This window comes from Molossus molossus, unplaced genomic scaffold (genome assembly GCF_014108415.1).
Source record: "Molossus molossus isolate mMolMol1 unplaced genomic scaffold, mMolMol1.p scaffold_m16_p_12, whole genome shotgun sequence".
In the NCBI taxonomy this organism is placed as follows: Eukaryota; Metazoa; Chordata; class Mammalia; order Chiroptera; family Molossidae; genus Molossus; species Molossus molossus.
In genome coordinates, this window is record NW_023425347.1 from 64,890,264 (window position 1) to 64,909,775 (window position 19,512).

The following is a 19,512-nucleotide window of genomic DNA, read 5'->3' on the forward strand; positions in this document are numbered from 1 at the left end:
GTATGCTGTTAGGGCATCGCTGTGCCCCAGAACTCTAGATTTACCTCACATTTTGTTGTTTACCACACCCTTAGCCTCATCATCTGCAAATTTATAAACCAGTTTCCAGCAGGTGCTTGTGTGAGTGTGTGAGTGTGTGAGTGTGTATGTGTGTATGTGTGTGGCCCATTACAGCCCCACTGAGGCTGGAGTTTGCTTCTAACTTTGGGAAGTTAACTGAGCCTTGTTTTCACACATCCCCAGACGAGACCAACACAGGGAACCAGGGGTGGGTCAAATCAGCATCTGGATCCAGCTAGAGCCTCCAAATCTTCGCTTGCTTTTTGCCAAACCCTCCTCTCCCCTCATTCTTCACTTTCTTAAATCAGGCATCATTCAAGGAAAACTAAATCCATGTGTTTGTGATTCACAGAGGCTGAACATGGCAGAATGTTTCATAAGCTCTATGTCTTAACAGAGAAATCCCAAGTGCACGTGTGGATTTGTGCGTGAATGCATAGTGTATCTTCACGTGTGTAAATGGTGCGTGTGTATATGCGCGTGTGTGTGTGTTCCTGTGTATGTACTGTTTTCCTTTCTATTTCTTGTAAGAATGTTAAACTGATTTTTCTTAGAATCAGGAAATATGTTTGGCCAAAGAAACCCAACACTCCCTTCTCCCCCTTCCTGAGGAACTCTAGTTTGGCAGAAAACTCCCAAACACCCACGTCCTAACTTACTGGAGACGGTCCTCGGCCAAGCAGCCATCGAAGTCTGGTTTGGGAGCCAGTGTGCAGGGGGCAGCTGCCCCAGGCGGCCCAGGACCAATGAGCGGGAAAGAAGCAGTGGGTGGGCAGCCTGTGCTTCTGGACTCTGCCCTCAGGTCATGGGCATCTGTTCTTAGCAGAACTCTGCTGACCTCTCTGATGGGAGCCCTGGGATCTGTCTTTGGCCCTCTTGCCCAGTCAGCTGACCACCTTACTCATCAAAAGGGGAAATATGGCCCAGCTGTGGGCTGCGGGTGGGGTCAGACCATTAGCCTGGTGACTCTGAAAAACTCCCAGGTTTTACAACCCCTCACGGATGCCTATGCTCTTTCCCCCTTCCAGGTAGAGAGTCCCTACTCACCCTTCAAGGATCCATTCAGCAGTCACCTCCTCTGGGAAGCCTAGCCTGATTTCCAGGCTGGGCTACCCCTGCCCCTGGCCTCTCTCAGTCCCAGCCACGACCAGGGCTTTGTGCTGTCCAGCTGCACGTCTCTGAACCCACTGGACAAAGCTCCTGGAGGAACCCCACAGCACCTTGAGCAAATGCTCGACTTGGGGTGGGCTGGGGACATAGCTGAATCTGGGGCGCTGGGTGAGATTTTGTGAAAGCTCCTGAACTCTTCTCTGTGGAGAACTGCAAGGCCCTGCACTGGAGAGGGGCTCATTTAACCTGGAGAGCCTCTCTTGGGTGGGCCAGCCAGAGCCTTGAGGCAGTAGGCACCAGGAGCCCAACTGGCAGAGGAGGAGGCAGATCTGTGTTCCCAGAGGCTCTGGGTGGGGTCTTTCCTTCCCGATGGCACAGGGCTCCTGACCATGGCATGTTGGCACTCACTATAACCAGCCATGACAGGCATCCCAAAGCAGTTACTCCTAATGGTAGAAGCGACAGTCTGCAACTGCAGAGCAAAGGAACAGACACTCTGGCTTCCTCACACCTGACATTCTGTGCTTCAGGGGATAGGAAGGGGCAGGGGTCCGGCTCATGTGGAGCTGGGAACTGGACTTGGCCTTACTACCCCTGGGAATGCTGCCTTCCCGGTGGCACGTGGTTGAGAACGGTGGAGGATCAGAACTTTCCGAGCTCTCTGAGGACGGCAGCTGTGGTTCCTCCAGCTTTTGCTCTTGACTCAGTTCAAGCTTGTTACTTGTAAGCCCTAGTCAAGCCCCATGCCGGTGCTCAGGGGCCAGGGAAGGAGGAAGCCTCAGAGGTTAGTTGGGATGCCAGGGCAGCAGGGTCCGGCCAGGCCCACATCTGTCTGTGCACCTCCTCCCTCCCCGCTGCACGAGCCGGGCACTCGCTCCACCTTCCCTCCATGGAATCCAAAGCGAAACCACAGAGGTTGGGTCTGTGTGGCTCCCGAGGGCAGGACTGGGCCCAGTGTGGGGAATTCTCTTCCCTGGAAGCAGATTTCATTCTGGCACCAGAAAGGACTTTCTAATAAGCATAACTAGACCACAATGGAGATAGTGAGTTCCCTATCTGCTGAGGTGTGCAAAAGGAGGCAGTAAAGGAATTTCTGCCCTTGACATGAGGACGCTGGAACCAGATAACCTAGACTTTAGCCAAGTGGGAGTCTGCGCATCCTGCTCAGGTCTCAGAAGGAGCTGGCTTGAGGGTGAGTACGGCAGAGCCATCTGGGAAGCGTAACTCTGCACTAACGTGGCACTTGCTGTCAGCTGCTGGGCCCGCCGTCTGCTCAGGGGAAAGAAGTACGCTGCAGAGTTGAGGGGACTCCCACAGACCTCAGATGCCTCCTTCTGGTTGGCTGTCAGGTGGACTCCTACAGCTGCATCCCAGAGGCCAGCCTGGGACAGCCTCCCTGAGGTCAGCCGAGGCCAGAGCACAAGGGCTTGGCCTCGGGGCTCAGAACTCCTTCCTGTCCCTAGCATCCTGGTGCAGGATGTTGCGAATATGGATGCTGTCGTGCTAGTAGAACAGGGTTCAAATCTCGTTACTCACTGTGTGACTTGAGCAAGTTCCCTGAACACTTCTCTGCTTCTCAGGGTGGGAGTTCACTGCTTCTCACGATGGTCCCTTTCAGGGCAGGTCCGTCTGCTTGTTAGAAGTTAGTCCAGGCGCTGAGCTGGGATCTGCTGCCCTATGGCTTTCCCCATCAATCCCAGCGTCCCCAGGTCTGCTCTGCCCCAGGCTCCACAGCCCTCCCCACCTGCCCTCTGTGGGACACACACCTCCCTCCCCTGTCCCTTTCCCAATGGCTCGACATCAGGGCAGGTCCGTGTCCTCCTGGACACGTTCCCCAGGCTTCTGGCCTCACAGGCTGAGGGCCCGCAGTGCTTCTGCAGCCGGTTCCCAGGTGACTCAGCAGGTGGAAGCGAACAACCCCCAGAGGCCCCTTTCCACACGCCGCTGCTTAGCCTCAGCCCCGCTCCCTCCTCCACCCCGAGTCTATGCTCTCTCCGAGCTACCGAAGCCAAGTGTGGCCCAACACGTGTCCGTGTTCAGTTTCATCATGTCAGAATTGGCCCGTGGCCCCAGTCTGCTGGGGTCTGCTTAGTCCCAACTCCCTCATCCAACACATTAGCTGTTCCCCCGGCTTCCTGTGCTCTGCAAATCTGATCCACATGCTGTCAGTGGCCTTGGCCAAGCCACTGATACGAACGACCAGAAAGAAGAGGGCTGACAGCCCGGAAGTACCTCCAGAAACCTGGTCAGGTTCTCCCCACTCAGAAGAAGGCACACTGCCTGTGACAGTCATTCCCAAAAGTTCCCATGTGTTCCCCAAACTTCTGGTACCAACTGCCTCAATGTCACACAGATACACAGTGCCAGGGGCAGTCCCCCAAACCTGGCAAGGAAACCAAAGCTGGTCCAGATGACGTGCTTTCGGGGAACCCACAATGGGTGCTCATGGTCATCCGAGCTCACAAGTTGTCTTAGCAATCTAGTCTAGACTCCCACCTTGGCTTAACATCACACATGTCAACAAACCTGTACCCAGGCTAGGCCAGGCCCTGGGCTCTGAGGACCCAGAACTGAGACAGTTCAGCCTTTTCCTGGAGAGGCTCCCAGTCTGCTGGGGCAGGAGGTCACAGAACAGTGAATGCTGGTAATTAGAATGTACCAAATACTTTTTATGTACCAGACACTATTCTATTTTTTTTTTTTTATCCTCACCTAAGGATATTTTTCTATTTATCTTCAGGAAGAGAGAGAGGGAGAGACAGGGAGGGAGAGAGAGAAACATCGCCGGGAGAGAGACACATCGACTGGTTGCCTCTGGAACGACCCCGACCAGGGCCACAAACGAACCGCAACTGAAGTATGTACCCTTGGCTGGAATCGAACCCGGGACTCGTTGGTTCGCGAGCCGATGCTTTACCGCTGAGCCAAACTGGCCAGGGCCCAGACACAATTCTAAACCTATATTAACCTTCACAAAAAAACATCATTGTCCCCAATTCATCCCCCAATGGAAACTGAGGCCCACAGAGGCTGGGAACTTGCCCAAGGCCTCCCAGTTAGTGAGGGATGCAGGCAGGAGCGCCCTGGAGCTGCCCAGTGCAGCCCGGTGGGCTCCAGGGGGCGGAGGTGCCTGAGTGGAGGCTTGAGAGCTGAGCAGCAGGGGAGGCAGGGGCAGAGGACCGGGTTCCTTCACGGCTGCCCCCCGCACGCCTTGCTTCCAGTCTGTGTTGTGCCAGAGCTGGGCCTGGGCACTCAGGGTGAGCTGGCAGGCAGAGTGCCCCGTAACATACCGGGAAGCACAGGGTGCTCTGGGAGGAGGGTGAAGTGGGGAAGGGTGTCTACACTGATTCTGGAAAGGACAAGTAAAACTTTGAGAAGGTGTGTGGGGAATGGGAGATAGAGTTCCAGGCTGAAGGAACTGCCAGTACAAAGGTGGTTCAAGGAGAAGTGGGGAAACTGGGGTGACTGGAGCGGCACGGGTGAGGAGAAGGAGGTGGCCCGAGGCAATGAGGGCGTAAGGACAGTTCCTGGGGACTTTAAAAGCTGAGCACCCCAGCAGTCTGAGGAGCCCGTCTGCCCTCCGAAGGGAAGTCTGCAGGCAGTAGTAGGCACCTCTGGGTGTTAGACGGGGTCACAATACCCACTTCAGGGGTTGGTGTGAGTCAATAAGTGGCCTTTGCTCCCTCCAGGAAGAGACTGGCAGCTGGTGCCTCCCTTCCCCCACCCTGGTAAGTGAAGCAATTACCAGATTGAAACAGGCTGGGCCCTGGAGCCCGCTTACTCTCCAATCACCACAATTTCCTGAACCCCAATCCCTGGGTTCGGAGTAGTAGCCAGATGGCTTGGGAGGGAGCCCAGACCTCTGGGCTTCCTAAGGCTCTTCCCCAGGGCCTGGAGGATGTGTGGGGGTGGGAGGGTTCCCCAGCAGTACTTAGTCATACTGGGAGTTGGGGAGGCAAGGTTATCTATTCTTTCTTCACCATAAATCACAGAGCCAGAAGGGACATTTGAGGTCATTTTCATGGAACCTTCCACTCAGTCTGGAAGCCTCCCTCTAGCATCCCAACAGGTGGCCATTCAGCCCCCACTGGGATACATCCAAAGATGGGGAGCTCACCACCACAAATCTGAGGGCTGTCACCACGGGACAGGTCATGAACTCTGAAAGCTGAACTAAAGAGTCATTACATGGACCGAGTCACATTAAATTCATGGTCAGCCAAAACCAGAAGACCTTCTTCTTCCACAGGAGTTCAACCAAGTCTGGACCACAGAGAGGCAGGGTGGGAGGGGGGAACCCCCTAAGGGGTTCTGAACCAGAAACCCGTTTCAACCTTGACTCTGCAACTTACCAGCTGGGTGGCTTGGCCAGTTGTCTCTACCTGCTGCGCTCTATCTTCCTGATCTGTAACTCAAACTGCCAGTCTCATAAGTGACTAGTGAGCCCTTGAAATGTGGCTAGCACGATGAGGAACTGAACTTTTCAAAAAATTAATTAAAATTAAAATTTAAAGCCTGAAGCAGTTTTATAAACAGTTTAATAATATTGATTTTTTTATATTGATTTCACTTTGAAATATTTTGGATATCCTGGGTTAAAGTATTATTAAAATTAATTTCACCCATTTTTTTTTTTTTACTTTTTTAATTTGACTACTAGAAAATCTAAAATTCCCAATGTGGCCCACATTAGAATCGTATAGGGCAGCGCTGAGTTAGAACGTCAAGCATTAATTTAGGTGGATGTTCAGGTGTTTGGGGATACTTAAGCTCCAGACAAGGGGCTGTGTTTTCCATCATACAAGCAAGACATGCATATTCTAGAAATAATAGAGAATGTGGAAAAACGTTAATAACAAATCAAAAACTACTCGCAATTCCATAACCCCAAAACAGCTACTATTAAACTTTCTTTCTAGAGCTTTTTTCTGTGCATGTCCATGTGACCTAACACTCCCCACAGATGGCCCTACCTGGCTTTAGGTTCTCAGAAAGGTCACTTTAACTGTTTGCCCGAAAGTCTGGGACCTCGAGGAGCCCCTATCGGCTGATGGCAGGACTTTGAATCTCCTTTCTTATTACTGAGTTCTGGAGTGGGCACCTGCCTGGGGAGAGGAGGGGCTGCTCTGTCAGCTGATGTCAGAAATTCCCTTCCCACCTGCTCTCATCTCTGCTGATCAGCTCTCTCTTCACCCAGTAGGGAAACTCTTTCCGTTTTGTAGGGAGGGAGGATCCAGAGTGGAACTGCTTGGGTCCCAGGTGGTGAAATTCTTTCCATTTTATCCATCAGCTCTCTCCTTTCCAGAGGCCCTGGGTCCGGGGCCCCCTGTTGCTGTTTCTAGAACCTACACTCCCTCCCGTCCCAAGTCCAGGTCTGTCCCTGAGTTGGCTCCACTCCCACGTTAGACCTTTTCTTCTGCAGGGCAACACATGGTCCCTTTCTGAGATCTGCACCCATGTCCCACACAATCCCTCAAACACGTTTATAGGAATGTCTGGACCACATGCTCCCTACAGAACAGTAAGCTATCTCATACTTTGCTTTCTCCATTGAACGTCAGATAGGAACGTCTCTCCAATGACACTATTACTGCTAATAGCTGCTTGGAACTCCATCCACTGCATGAATATGCTGTAACTTTTCATCTAACGTACATTGATGATTTCTTAAGTTGGTCCTAGACTTTTGTTCTTACAAATGCCACATCAGAGGGCTTCCCAGCACACTTTACTGTCAGACTCTCAAATCTAAGGAATTACTGCTCCCTTCTCAGACATCCAGTGAATTCTGCTAAATGAAGGGTCTGGCCCCCACTCTTTCCTATGTCCCCCTTGGCGTGGTGCCCCAGGCCACCACACTCCTGAGTTCAGTCTATCTTTTCTGCCTCACATGGCACCACACCTCAAATGTGACCTGAGTTCTGACACAGTAAACATCAGTGTTCCCACGCTCGCCAACCTCTCAGCCTCCCTGTTGGCCTCTGCGGTCCTACTGCCTGGCACATCTGCCCCATCTCCAAATCCTCCTTATCCTCCAAGAACCAACTCAAATGCCCCCTCCTCCAGAAAGCCCTTCCTGACTCTCCAAACTAGAAGTGATCCCTCCCTCCTCTGCATAAATGTGGCACATCCTTGTCCTCTCTCTTGTGGTACTGATGGGTCCATCCATCTTCTCCACTGGTTACTTGAGACCACTTGTGTCCCCAGTGTCTGTGTCTGCCTCCGTCCGCACTCTCCTGCCAGACCAGCAGCTACTTGAGGTCGAGGACTGACTGATTTCTTTCTGTGGGCACATGGTACAGAGCGGCATGAATGAAGGACAAGCCTGGAGTTGGGGCTTGAGTTCTGGTCCAGCTGGCCTCCAGTGTTCTGTGTGACCTGGGGCAGGTCCTCTTCTCGGGGCCATGGCTTCCCTGTGGCCTGCAGCAGTTGGTCTTCACTGTGAGGGTTCTGTTGTGTTCAGGAGACAGTTCGGCTCTGGTCTGGGGATAATCTCTGTCATGGATAATGATTGCAGGGTGGTCTCCATTTCCCCTGGCCACACGATCTCGTTACAAGCCCTTCAGGATTTATGTCTGAGACTCACTCTAAGCCCATCACTAACATATGGCACCTTGGCAAATAGGATGAACAGAGATTGTAAACACTGACTCATTCATTCATTCATTCATTCATTCACTCACTCCTTGATTCAGCAGACTGCGGCCAAGCTGTACTCTGGCAGGTCCTGTGTTTGGTTTTGTGGACCTAGCACTGAATCAGATCTCGGCCCAGCCCTAGAGGCACGTCCAGGAAACAGTCAGCAACTTAGTCATGTGGGCCTGGGACAGAGGGCAGCCCAGGGGTTGTGGGAGCCCAGAGAGGGGGCCTTCACCCTGCCTGGTACCCACAGAAGAGTAAGCCTTTGCTACAGTGAGTAGGGAAGAGCAGGGTGTCACAGGCAGCAGCTGCAGCCTGGGGTTGGGGAGAGGCTCGCCTAATGCTGGATGCTGCCTGCATGTAGCCTAATGATAAGAGGAGCGTGGAAGAGGAGGGATTATCTGTTCTGTTTACATGATTAAAACCAGACAAATACTTCCTTTATCTGAAAGAATAAAAAGGCTTTGGGGGAAAATCCTTTTGGTAGCAAAGCAAGGCATGAGCCTTTCCTTAACTAATCTCTCATTTCCCCCCTCCCCCCTCCCCTCCCACAGCCATGAGAAGAGTAGCTCCCAGCTGACCTGCACTGGGGGGCAGTGTCCAGGTCACGGTGGGCAGGGGTGGAGAGGACCCAAGAGGAGACCCACAAACCCCCTCAACACAGCCTCCCACCAGGGAAGTCTGGGCTGGGCACTAACCCAAGATGGCCACAGGTGGCACCTCTCAGGGAAAATCTAACCGTGGCCCCATTTTATAGATGGGGATCCTGAGGCCCAAAGATAGGGAAGGGACTTGCTTGCTTGAGTTCATACAGCCATGGTCAGGGCTAGGACTAGGACCCAGGTCACCAACTCTCAGCCCAGGGCTCTAACTCAGTCATCTACTCGCTCTCTCGCTGGTTTATTCAGCAAGCCTGCAAGCCACCTACTTTGTGGCAACACCAAAAGCTCATGCTGGCACTGGGGACCCACAGAGAAGTCAGATCTGTCCCTCTTATCACATGTCCTCGGTCTGATAAGGGAGACAGACAGGTAAACAGACAGTGACAACCAGGTCATGACAGAGGAGGCTGGAGGTTATAGGAACCCCAATGGGCAAAGATTTTACCAAAGACTGACACTGAGCTTGGTCCTATCTAGAGGGCATTAGCGAGGCAAGTGAAGAAGGCCGCTCAGAGGACAGCAAACAAAGCAAACAGCTCATGGGAAGGCCTAGGAGGTGGGAAAGCGCTTGGCTGGTGACCCTGGGCAGGGGGCAGAGAGTAGGACAGAGAGAGGCCAGAAGGAGCCATGAAGATAGGGTTATTGGTGGGGGGCACTCCCACAGCTGCACATTTCCTGGAGCGCTGTGAGGATGCTGGGCAGAGCCAGGAGGGTGACCAGAGTGGGGACACCTAGGGCCTGCCCCACCCACAGACCCTGACCCACATCGCCCTCCCAGCTTGATATCCAGCCTCGCCTCTCTGGATGCCAAGACCTCCAGCCGCCTGGGCATCCTCACTGTGGCATACTACCTGTGGACCACCTTCGTAGCAGTCGTCGTGGGCATCATCATGGTCTCCATCATCCACCCAGGTGGGGCGGCCCAGAAGGAGGAGACGGAGCAGAGTGGGAAGCCTGTCATGAGCTCAGCGGACGCCCTGCTCGACCTCATCCGGTAACCCTTGCCCCCAACACCCTGCTGGGGAACACCAGGACCGGCTGGGACCGCTGGCTCCACAGGCCCAGACCCACGTCTGCCAAAGGGCAGGACCAGGTGTGGGAGGGGATGCTCAGGCAACAAGGGGCCGTCACAGAGCCACCCTTCCCTCCTTCAGCCCTGTGCTCCCCCTGGGCTCCCACTGCCCTGACCGCCCCCAGCAGGGGGCAGCACCTCCAGGGCAGGATGGGGCCGCTCCTGCTCCTCCGGGAGTGTTTGCTGACTGGGCTGCTCACCCAGCCTCTCAGGCCGAAGGACAGCAGTCATGCTCCCCCCGCCAGCAGTCATGCTCCCCCCGCCCCCACCTCCACCGCCCTTTTTTTTGGTCCCCTTTTGACAGATGAGGAAATGAGACTCAAAGAGACGACCTGACTTTTCCAGGGTCATCCAGCAGGTAGGTCGTGGCGCTGGGATTCGACCCAGGCCTGTCTGACTCTAAAGGCAGCGCCCCCCAGCAAGGCCCCGGCCTGAGCCTCATGGCTCTGCTAACCATTTGGTTCACGGCCCTGTGCTCTCCTCCCGGAAAAGTGCTGTGGACCCTGCAATATACTCACTCTGACTCCCCGTCCCACACTCCCCACAGTCCACCCCTCTCCTCTCCGCTCCCTCGCCGATGCTGGCCCTGTGCCAGGACAGGGCTGGAGGAGAGAAAAGCGCCTGGACGGACACAGACAGCATGAGGTGCGGGCTATGTTGGGGCGAAGAGCAGGTCAGAGAGGGCAAAGCTGCTGCCGTGGAGGAAGGGGTGCGTGGAAAGGCAGGGAGGTGGGGGAGGCAACCGCTGTGCAGGGTCCGGAGCTGAGAGGGAAGGTCCTGGGGAGAACTCACAGCCCATTCGCGTGATTGGCACAGGGGGCGTGGACCACGAAGAGCACTGTGAACCAGGCAAAATCATGTTTCATCCTGAAATGGGTTGTAAACACAGAAGTGGCGTGATCCAATTCAGGCTGGCTCTCACTGACAGAGGGGGACATGGTAGAAGGGGAGACAGAGGCAAGGCCAGGGCCAGGGCGGTGGCCAGGGGCACCGGGGAAGAGGGCCAACTGAAGGGCTGCTCAGGAGGTAACATCAGCAGGAGACAGGAAAAATGGAGGGGAAGGTGGGGAGGCGGTGGTGCTGATGGAATGAGGGTTTCTGGTCTGAGCACCCGAGTGGATGCCACCGAACCTGAGGATGGTGCCAGAGCAGGACATCTGGGGGACAGGTCAGCTGATGGGGCTAGTGTAGCCGAATCACCCGGAGGAGTCCGACCTGGAGAAGGAGGCTGGGAAACCAGCAAATTAGAAGGTTAGGCAGACCCTGATGGCGGAGGGGTCTCCAGCACCGTGTGAGTGAGGAGAGCGCGCGGGACACAGCCTGGGGAAGCACCACATTGGAAGTGCCTTATTAGGCTCAATAGGATACCCATCAATCTTGGTCTGTGGAATTCTTTTAGTCCCTTTCATTTTCTTGACAATCTCAGATATAAGAAGTCCAGTCCAATCTAGTATTAAAACTCCAGACTCGTCCAATTTAAAACAAATTCTGTCTTAGCCTTTTGCATCTGGTTCAAACTTGGAAACCTGAACTGGGAAGATCATAGGTTTTTCTTTCCTGCTCCACCTACTGCCCTGTTGCTAGCACTGGGGTTGGAGCAGTGGAGAGAGGAGAGAGAGCAGGCTAGAAGGTCCTCCTCCACTGGTGGTGGAGTGAGCTGGGATAGGCACTCCCAAGTTGTATTTCTTCAGGGATGTTTTGGTGGGTTCTTTGGAGCCCCTCTTGTCACTGGTGTCTCTCTTGTTATTCTCTTGACTTGGGTGATCCCTGCTCCATCTGGCTGCTTATATAATGCCTTCCTCGGGCTTGACCTCTGCTGAGGTCACCTCACACCCCTGTGTAATCCTCTTAGTCAGGGTTCCTTCTGCAGGGTCCACATTGGGCCCATGGGAGACATACATGTCTTTGCTTCCAATGCAGGCCTTTCCCAGGCCTCTGGACATGAGTCAGGCACCAGCTCCTACACTCCTCACATCCTAAGGGACATTCCTCTCCTCCCCTATGGGGATAGATGCTCAGCACACAATTCTCTCTCTCTCTCTCTCTTTCTAACTTCCCCTTCCCTCCCTCCTCACCCTCTCTATCAGTTATTAATTGCTGTGTAACAAACCAACCCAAGACTCAGTGGCTTAACATAACAGCTTTGAGTGTACGTCAGCTGGAAGGTTCTGTGTCTGCAGGCAGCTAGTCAACTCAGCTGGGGAGCAGCTGATCTAGGGTGATCTTGGTGGAGACAGCTCAGCTGTGCTCCCTGTGGTCTCTCATCCTCCAGCAGGCCAGCCTGGGTCCATTTCATGGTGGTGACAGGATTCCAAGAGAGAGTCTGCCTGGGCATATTCTTACGGTGAAGGTGGAGGAACAAGAGAGCAAATAGAAACATGCAAGTGTTTTTCTAAGTCTCTGCTTTTGTTGAGTCAGTTAACATCTTATTGGCCAAAGTAAGTCATGTGGTCTAGCCCAGCCGCAGGGTAAGAGGGGACCACAATGTTACAAGGCAAAGGGAGTCTCTTAATGGGGGTCATCAATGCAGTCAATCTACCATGCCCTCCATTTTCTCTGTTCTCTAGGTTCTCTTTTATCTTTTGTTTGTTTTTTATTTTTTATCCTCACCCGAGGACATTTTTTGATATTTTGTTCAGATAGAGTGGGAGGGAGAGAGACAGAGAGAAACATCGACGTGAAAGGGACACATCGAGTGGCTGCCACCCATACAACCCAACCAGGGCCAGGGACAAACTGCAACCGAGGTACGTGCCCTTAGCGGGAACTGAACCCGGGTTTCTCAGGACCGCAGGCTGATGCTCTAACTGCTGAGCCAATCCGGCCAGGGCTCTTTTATCTTTTGATGGGTGATGAACAAAGAATCACAAAAATATTTGCAAGTTTGTTCCTATAGTATGGTTCTCAGCCACAGGGTCTAGAGCCAGAAAGAGATTAATACTTTCTGCTCACTGACGCTGACAAATTTTGTTTCCAGCCTGGACACCCGTCCCCTGCACTTCAGAATCTTACAGACAATTGTCAAAAGGCATCTCAAAATTAACACATCCAAAGCTAAACTCTAGATTTCCCCATAAATCTGCCCTTTGCTTTGTCCTGTCCACCTTGGTCTGATGTCTCTCATTCTCTCCTATCCTGCCTCCAACTGGTCAGCAAATTCTGTCAGCTCTACCTTCAGTATAATATCCCAAACCTTGTCCCTTCTGTTCCCCTCAGCCACTTCCACCATCACCTCTTGCTCCAGTGTCCACGAAGATCACCCTGCGTTCTCTCTACTTCCCCACAGTCTGTTCTCAGCACAGAAGCCAGAGGGATCCTTTTAAAAATCTGCTCACAACCCATCACATGACAAAATCCAGTGTTCTCTATGACCTCAGGCCCTTCATGATCCCCCACCACACACAGGTCGGCCTCTGACCTCTGCTCCAGCTGTCCCTCCCTCGCCCCCGCCACACTGGCTTCTTGCCATTCCTCCAGGTGTCGCTAGGGTCCGGTCTGAGTGCCTTGCCCTCATCAGCGCCTCTGCCGTATGGCCCGTCCTGCAGAGGGCGCGTGGCTCTTTCTCTCACTCCATTTGCACCTCTGTTCTGTGTCACCTCTTCAGAGAGGCCTCCCAGACTCTGTCACTCTCTCCTCGCAGCTTCTATTACTACCGGACATTATCATGTCTGTGTGCTTCTTTACTTCTCTTTCTGCCTCCCCCACTGGAGTAAAATACGCCCCAGGAGGGCTAGATCTTTAAACAACCTGTTTCTTGCCACATCCGGGAGACAGGAACAGCTGCTGGCACAGAACAGGGGCATAGTGTTTGCTGAATGCATGTGTGGCACGTGGGGTCACTAGTGGAGCTGGGGTTGGAGTCCCCGGGAGAAGAGGGCGGGCCCAGGGGGAGTGTGCTGAGCCGGTGGCACTGAGGCCCGTGAGCTGTGACCACAGCCACACTGGAGGGCTGCGGAGCTGGTGGCATCAGTGAGCCGAGGGCCAGGAGGCGAACGGAGAGCAGATGTCCTGGAAGCCAAGGGAAGAGGAATTTCGAGAAGTTTCATTTTTAAGATCTGTTGTTGCTAAGATTTGGTGACTATGATTCATCGTTTCTTGGATTCTACGATTCAAATGTCTTCCCTCATGGTGGAAGAAGTTGCTGATGCTCGGGAGCCCCCGCCCACCCACCGCTGCCTCCCCTGCTCAGGGCATGAGGGCTCTGGAGCGGGCACACGTGTCCAAGTCAAATGTTCCAGGAGCTCTCAGTTCCTTTTCACGTGGTGAAAATTGATCCTCTGGTTTCAGGCTTTTCTCCCAGTCGTTGTCAGCCTCGAGGCAAGTTGTTTTGCAAAGCGAATGGCTGTCACTGTTTCCTAGCCAGAGAGGGGCTGCGGGAGGAGATGCAGGCTTCCTGGGACAGCGAGCCAGAACCTTGGCAATGTGCGTTCTCGTCTCGGCTCTGCCAGTGAGTCACTGTGTGGCTCTGGGCAGGCCAGTCCCACTCTCTGGACCCCAGTTTCCTCAGTGGGTTTCAAGATCCCTTCTAGTTCTGTGGCTCTGAAACACAAAGGCCTCCCATCCAGTGAGGAGGCTGCAGGACATGAGCAGAAGCTTCTGGAGGCGGGTTCTGGGAGATGAGGTAAAGACAGTGCAGAGCCCAACCTTGAAGACCTTGATTCCAGGAGGGCTTGGCCACTGTGCTTTAGAAACAAGAAGCTGGTGAGTTTGGGGAGGATGGATTGGAGCAGGATGTAACTGTCCATGGGGATGCCCTGGGAGAGTGCAGTCCATTCCAGTCCATTCAACCCACCTTTAGTAAGTACCTGCTCTGGGGGCAAACACTGTGCTGAGAGCTGGGGGTGGAGTGGGGTAAACACAAGTCCCTGCGTCAGGCTGTCACCATCTCAGGACAGACAGATGAGAAGAGCGCACTGGACAGCCACTCTCAGACCCTTTCTAGCTCCGACGTCCTGAGAGGCTGTGTGTACACTGTGGGCACCAGCAGTGAGGGCACCAAGGGCCCCTTTGCTCTTCTTCCGACCCAGAGCAGATGCCCACCATGAGTTGAAAACTGACCAAGAACACGATGACCGGGGCAAGGGACTGGGAACTGGGGGCAGCTGTGACAAATGGAATGCTAAGAAGACATGGTGCCAACCGAACAGAGAAATAAGGCCCACAGCACACCCCAGGCGTGGGGAGATGTGTGCCTGTCTCAAGGACGGCTCCAGAGGGACACAACAGGCTGTGTCCCTGGATGACTTGCCGAGGCAGGAATTCACTTCCCGGGGCTCCAGGAAACTGAGCCTGCTCACGGAGTAGCCTCACAGAAAAACCCGGGCAGAACAAGGGCCAGAGCTTCTAGTGCCCCCCACCCCCCCCTTCATATTAAAACACCAGAGAGATTAAGTAATGATTTGGCTCTATTTATAGCTCCCTGTTATCCTCTCAGGGATTGGATGAAGCTCCTGGGAGCTGTGCTTGGAGAGGAGCCAGTCCTACCTTGGGGGCGGGGGCGGGACGTGGAGTTAGGGCGAGTTTGGAGCTCTCACAGTGGGAGCTTATACACAGTAAGTGAGGAGAGGAGCCCAGAGGCGAATGGTGGCCTTGCCCCGAGAGGTGTGCAGGCCCAGGACAGAGGGAATGTGTACCTGATGGCCGTGGCTGTGAATGTCTCCCAGGCCCATTACGTCTGCATTTTCTGTAACTGCCCCTGGGATCACAGGCCTCATGAGCAGACAGGAAGGCTTCCCATGGGTATTTAAAACCAACACAAAAGTTGTAATTTTTCCTATTTAATAATCAAAAGTAAATTCTATTTTAAAATCTGCAGGAGATGTTCATTGATGATTAGTGTGAGTACGTGCATTAGTCAAGAATTGCCTTTGGATGCTAGTTAAGAAAACCTTGAACCAGCAGAGGCTTGAGGAAGGTAAAGGCTTGCATTTTTCTCCCAAATAATCAGTCCCGAGGTGGGCCGTTTGTGGTGATCAGGGGTTCCCTCCACCTTTGTGCTGTACTATTCTGAGCACTTCGCTTATATCATCAGTGTGTCTCGTGGTCCAAGAAGGTTGCTGCAGCTCTGGCTACTATGTCCATGCTCCAGGCAGAGAGAAGAGAGGTGGAGGAAAGGATCCAAGGGTCCTGGCTGAGTGGGCACCTTTTCAAAAGTTTCCTGGAAAAACATCACCTACTGACTCCTGCTTACATCTCATCGGACACCTCTTAGGCAAGAGAGGCTGGGAAATAGGGTTTGATGGCAGGGTCCTGTTGGTCCCCATAATATCCCAGGGCCTCTGTTAGTAAAGAAGGAGAGAGAATGGAGACTGGTTAGGCAACTAACCATCCCTGCCACAGCACACATTTTAAATTATTCTTATTTTAAAGGAAGTTGTAAAGAAATGTACATATTAGGTGAGTTCCATTCGGTTTGCTCTTAGTTTCTGTTCGTTTCTGCTCAGGCTGAAGCAGCAGCCTTCCCACCAAGTTACATGAGAAAACCAACTTGTAAGTCACTGGAACCTCCTGGAGCTGAACCCAGGAGAGCTTTCAGACTATTAGCAATCAGTACAGCGTGGGCGTCCTCCACCTGGTCACGAGCACCCAGGGCTGGTGGACCGTGGCACCCTGGCAGGCTGTGTGCCTGGCGTGTGCTTTGGGTCTGCTTCATGTCAAAAGCCCTTGCAGGCAGCTACTATTCTGGTGACAGAAATCTGCTTATAACTCGTTAGGGGAAAAAGCCTCTCTTGAGCTCCTTCGAGCTCAGTTCTCAACTCTGCTTCTTTTCTCCCTTGTGACAAAGTTGACATTAGAGGGGAAAGCCATGACCATCCTTTCGCAGTTTTCTGCCTCAGGAGCTCATTCTAAGCCCTCTTGCTCCGGCCACATGCTCACACTAAACCTGTATTTTAGCAGCAGTGAAAAAAATGACAGTTTCTGCTTTCCAGTAGTGGCTGCTGGGGTGTAAAGTTAAATACTTGCTCAGTGGATTGAGCGTCATCCCATGGACTGAGAGAACCCGGTTCGATTTTCAGCCAGGAAACATGCCTGGGGTGCAGGCTCAATCCTCAGTAGGGGGTGTGCAAGAGGCAGCCGATCGATGTTTTTTTCTCACGTCGATGCTTTTCTCTCTTCCTCTCTCTCTCTCTCTAAAAAAAAAATCAATTAAAAAAATAAATAAATACTGCACACTCATATTTACATATACAAATCCACTTATGTGTGAGCTCAGTCTTGGAAGAGAAGAGATTTGCCAAGAAGATTGAATGCGAGAGACAACCCAGGTGGAGGAGGCAGGGAGAGAGAGACAGTGGCCCGCTCCAGGAGGGGCACGCACGTCAACCAGAATCTCCGATTTACAACAGATCCCCGGACGCAGCTTGTAAAGACAAAGACGTAATGCTTTCAAGCCCCTCCAGATGGTTACTAACTGCTTTCTGGAAAGGTTGCTTCCAGAACCAGGTGAGGTGCCCACATCACCGCACCTCCTCAGCATCGTGTGTTGTCATCTTTACCAGCCTGATGGTGGCCATGCCTTTAATTTATTGATGAAGCCGACCGTTTTTAAAGGGCTTTCGGAGCTACTTATGTTTCTTCTTTGGCGAAGCGAATTGCCTGGTTATGACTTTCAGTTGTTTTTCTGTTGGGGTATTAATGTTTCTGTGGTCCATTTATTTATGCAGCAGCAAATATTTACTGAGTGCCTGTCGTGTGCCAGGCAGTCTCCCAGGAGCTGGGGCCACAACACTGAACAAAACAGACCTCTGCCCTGCAGGGAGCCCATTTCTGGTGAGAAGAGACAGACAGTGAGCTCGGAGACAAGGACAAGATTTGTAAAATGTCTTTATACCTGTTGGATGATAATGCTTTGTCATACAGTTTCCCGTTTGTCGTTTGCTTTCATTTTATTTGTGTGGTAACCTGTCTTAGAGAGCTTATTTTATTAGCTTTTTATTGTGGCATAATTTCAGGTTTACAGAAAAGTTCCAGAGATAGTGCAGAGTTGCCATGTGCCCTTCACTCAGCGTCCCCTGATGTTAGCCACTCACGTAACTGGCACATTTGTCACAACTAAAATTAAATTAGTACAACTATTAACTGAGTTACAGACCTTATTCAGATTTCACCAGTTTTTCCACTGATGTCCTTTTTTTCTGTCCCAGAACCCAATCCAGTATAGTATATTGTACTTATGAAATTCTTCATTTTAATGTCGTAATGTCTGTTAATTTTGTTGTTGTGCCCTGTCTGGAAATCAAACTGCAACCTTTCAGTGCATGGGACGACTTCCAGCCAGCTGAGCTGCACTGGCCAGGGCACATCTATCTGTTCATTTTTTTTTTTTAAATCCTCACTGGAGGATACTTTTCTATCTAGCTTCAGACAGAGTGGGAGGGAGAGAGAGGGAGAGAGAGAGAAACATCGACGTGAGAGGGACACATTGATTAGTTGCCCCAACACGACCCTGACCAGGGCCAGGGACAAACCACAACCAAGGTATGTGCTCTTGACCGGAATCGAACCTACGACTCATTTGTCCACGGGCCAATGCTCTACCGCTGAGCCAAACCAGCCAGGGCCATCTGTTCATTTTTGTTGTTCATTTTGCTCTTAAAGAGTCCTTTCATATCTTGAGATCTGATAAAATATTAATCTATATTTTGTTTTAGCTTTTTATGATTGCATTCTTAAAATTATTTATTCCTTTAAACCACCTGGGATTTACATGGCTGCAAAATATAAATCAGGATCTAACTTTTATTTTTCTGAATAGTTGGTTGGCTGGATAGTTCTTTATAATGAATTCTTTTCTTTACTGATCTGTGAAGCAACTTTTGTCAAATATAAAATACTTAGATGGCCTAGGTTTATTTTTGTGTTAATGGCTGTGTCAGTTTTTTACTGTTTGACAATAACGTCTTTATAGTATGTTTTCATATCTGGTAGGACAAGACTCTCTCCTCCTTTAGCTTTGTGAGAATAATATTAAGAAGGATAATGATACCACTCGTGTGCCAGGTCCTGGGTCGGGCACCACAGATAAGATCTGAAAACCAGGTGCCACCTTCAAGGAAGCCAGTCTGGGGGGAGGCAGACATGGGAGCCAGAGCCATGCTGTGTGCTCCAGCAGGTGACTCCAGGGAGGGGCCCACAGTCAGCCTGGAGCAGTCAGAGAAGGCTTGGCCTCTGATTGATTGGAGTAGGAGTTAGAGAAGCAGGAAGGGCATTTTAGGCAGAAGGAACAGTGTGAACAGAGGACTGGAGCTGAAAAGGATACAGCCTGCTTAGGGGAGTATATATAGTTGGTGTTGGAGCATTAAGTACTGGGGGGAGGGGGGCGGTGGGAGGAGGTGACACTGCAGAGAGAGGTGGGGCTGGGCCCTGGAGGGTCTTGACTGCTGAGGGAGGTGTTCAGATGATCCCAAGCTCTGTCCCAGGCTCTGGAATTCCTTAATCCCTGACTCTCTTTCCAGGAACATGTTCCCGGCCAACCTGGTAGAAGCCACATTCAAACAGGTGAGTGGGTCCCTAGGGGATGGAGGAGTGGCAGGCAAAGCAGCCTGGGACCAACTGGGTAGTGACAGATTTACCATCAAGTCTCCCCATTTCCTGGGGGCAGGATGCCAGAGGGGAGGGGAGGGGGTAACCCAGATCCTTAGAGCTTTCCGAGGCCACGTGCCACGTTCCAGCGCTGGGCTCCAGCTTTGCATGAAGAAATAGTGTGAGGTGGAACTCCACTTTGCACAGTGCCGCTCCACTCTGGGTTTACAGCAGGGTTTACAAAGCCCTCACTCAGACCTCAAAACAACCTGCCCCCAGGTAGGGTTAACCCCTCCCTGGACGAGGAAACTGAGGCCTGGAGGATTAAAGGATTTGCCCAAGGCTGTACCACTAGTAAACAATAGCCTAGTAGGTAAAACTGGGCCTGTCTGCTTCTAAGCCTGTTTTCTCTTTCTTTTTAAAACAATGCTTTCCCCCTAATAAGAA

General features: G+C 52.2%; 1 protein-coding gene across 8 annotated transcripts in view; it reads left to right on the top strand.

Annotated features, from left to right (window-relative positions):
• Positions 1 to 19,512, top strand: part of SLC1A7 (solute carrier family 1 member 7) — a 46,151-nt gene that overhangs the window by 17,269 nt on the left and 9,370 nt on the right. For 6 of the 8 annotated variants that reach the window (XM_036255386.1, XM_036255388.1, XM_036255387.1 and 3 more), the window contains exons 3-4: positions 9,250 to 9,465; positions 18,999 to 19,041. In XM_036255386.1, the coding sequence (XP_036111279.1) occupies positions 9,250 to 9,465; positions 18,999 to 19,041 (259 nt within the window). The remainder of the gene's footprint in view (positions 1 to 9,249; positions 9,466 to 18,998; positions 19,042 to 19,512) is intronic. The other 2 variants (XM_036255393.1, XM_036255390.1) reach the window with 1 other exon arrangement.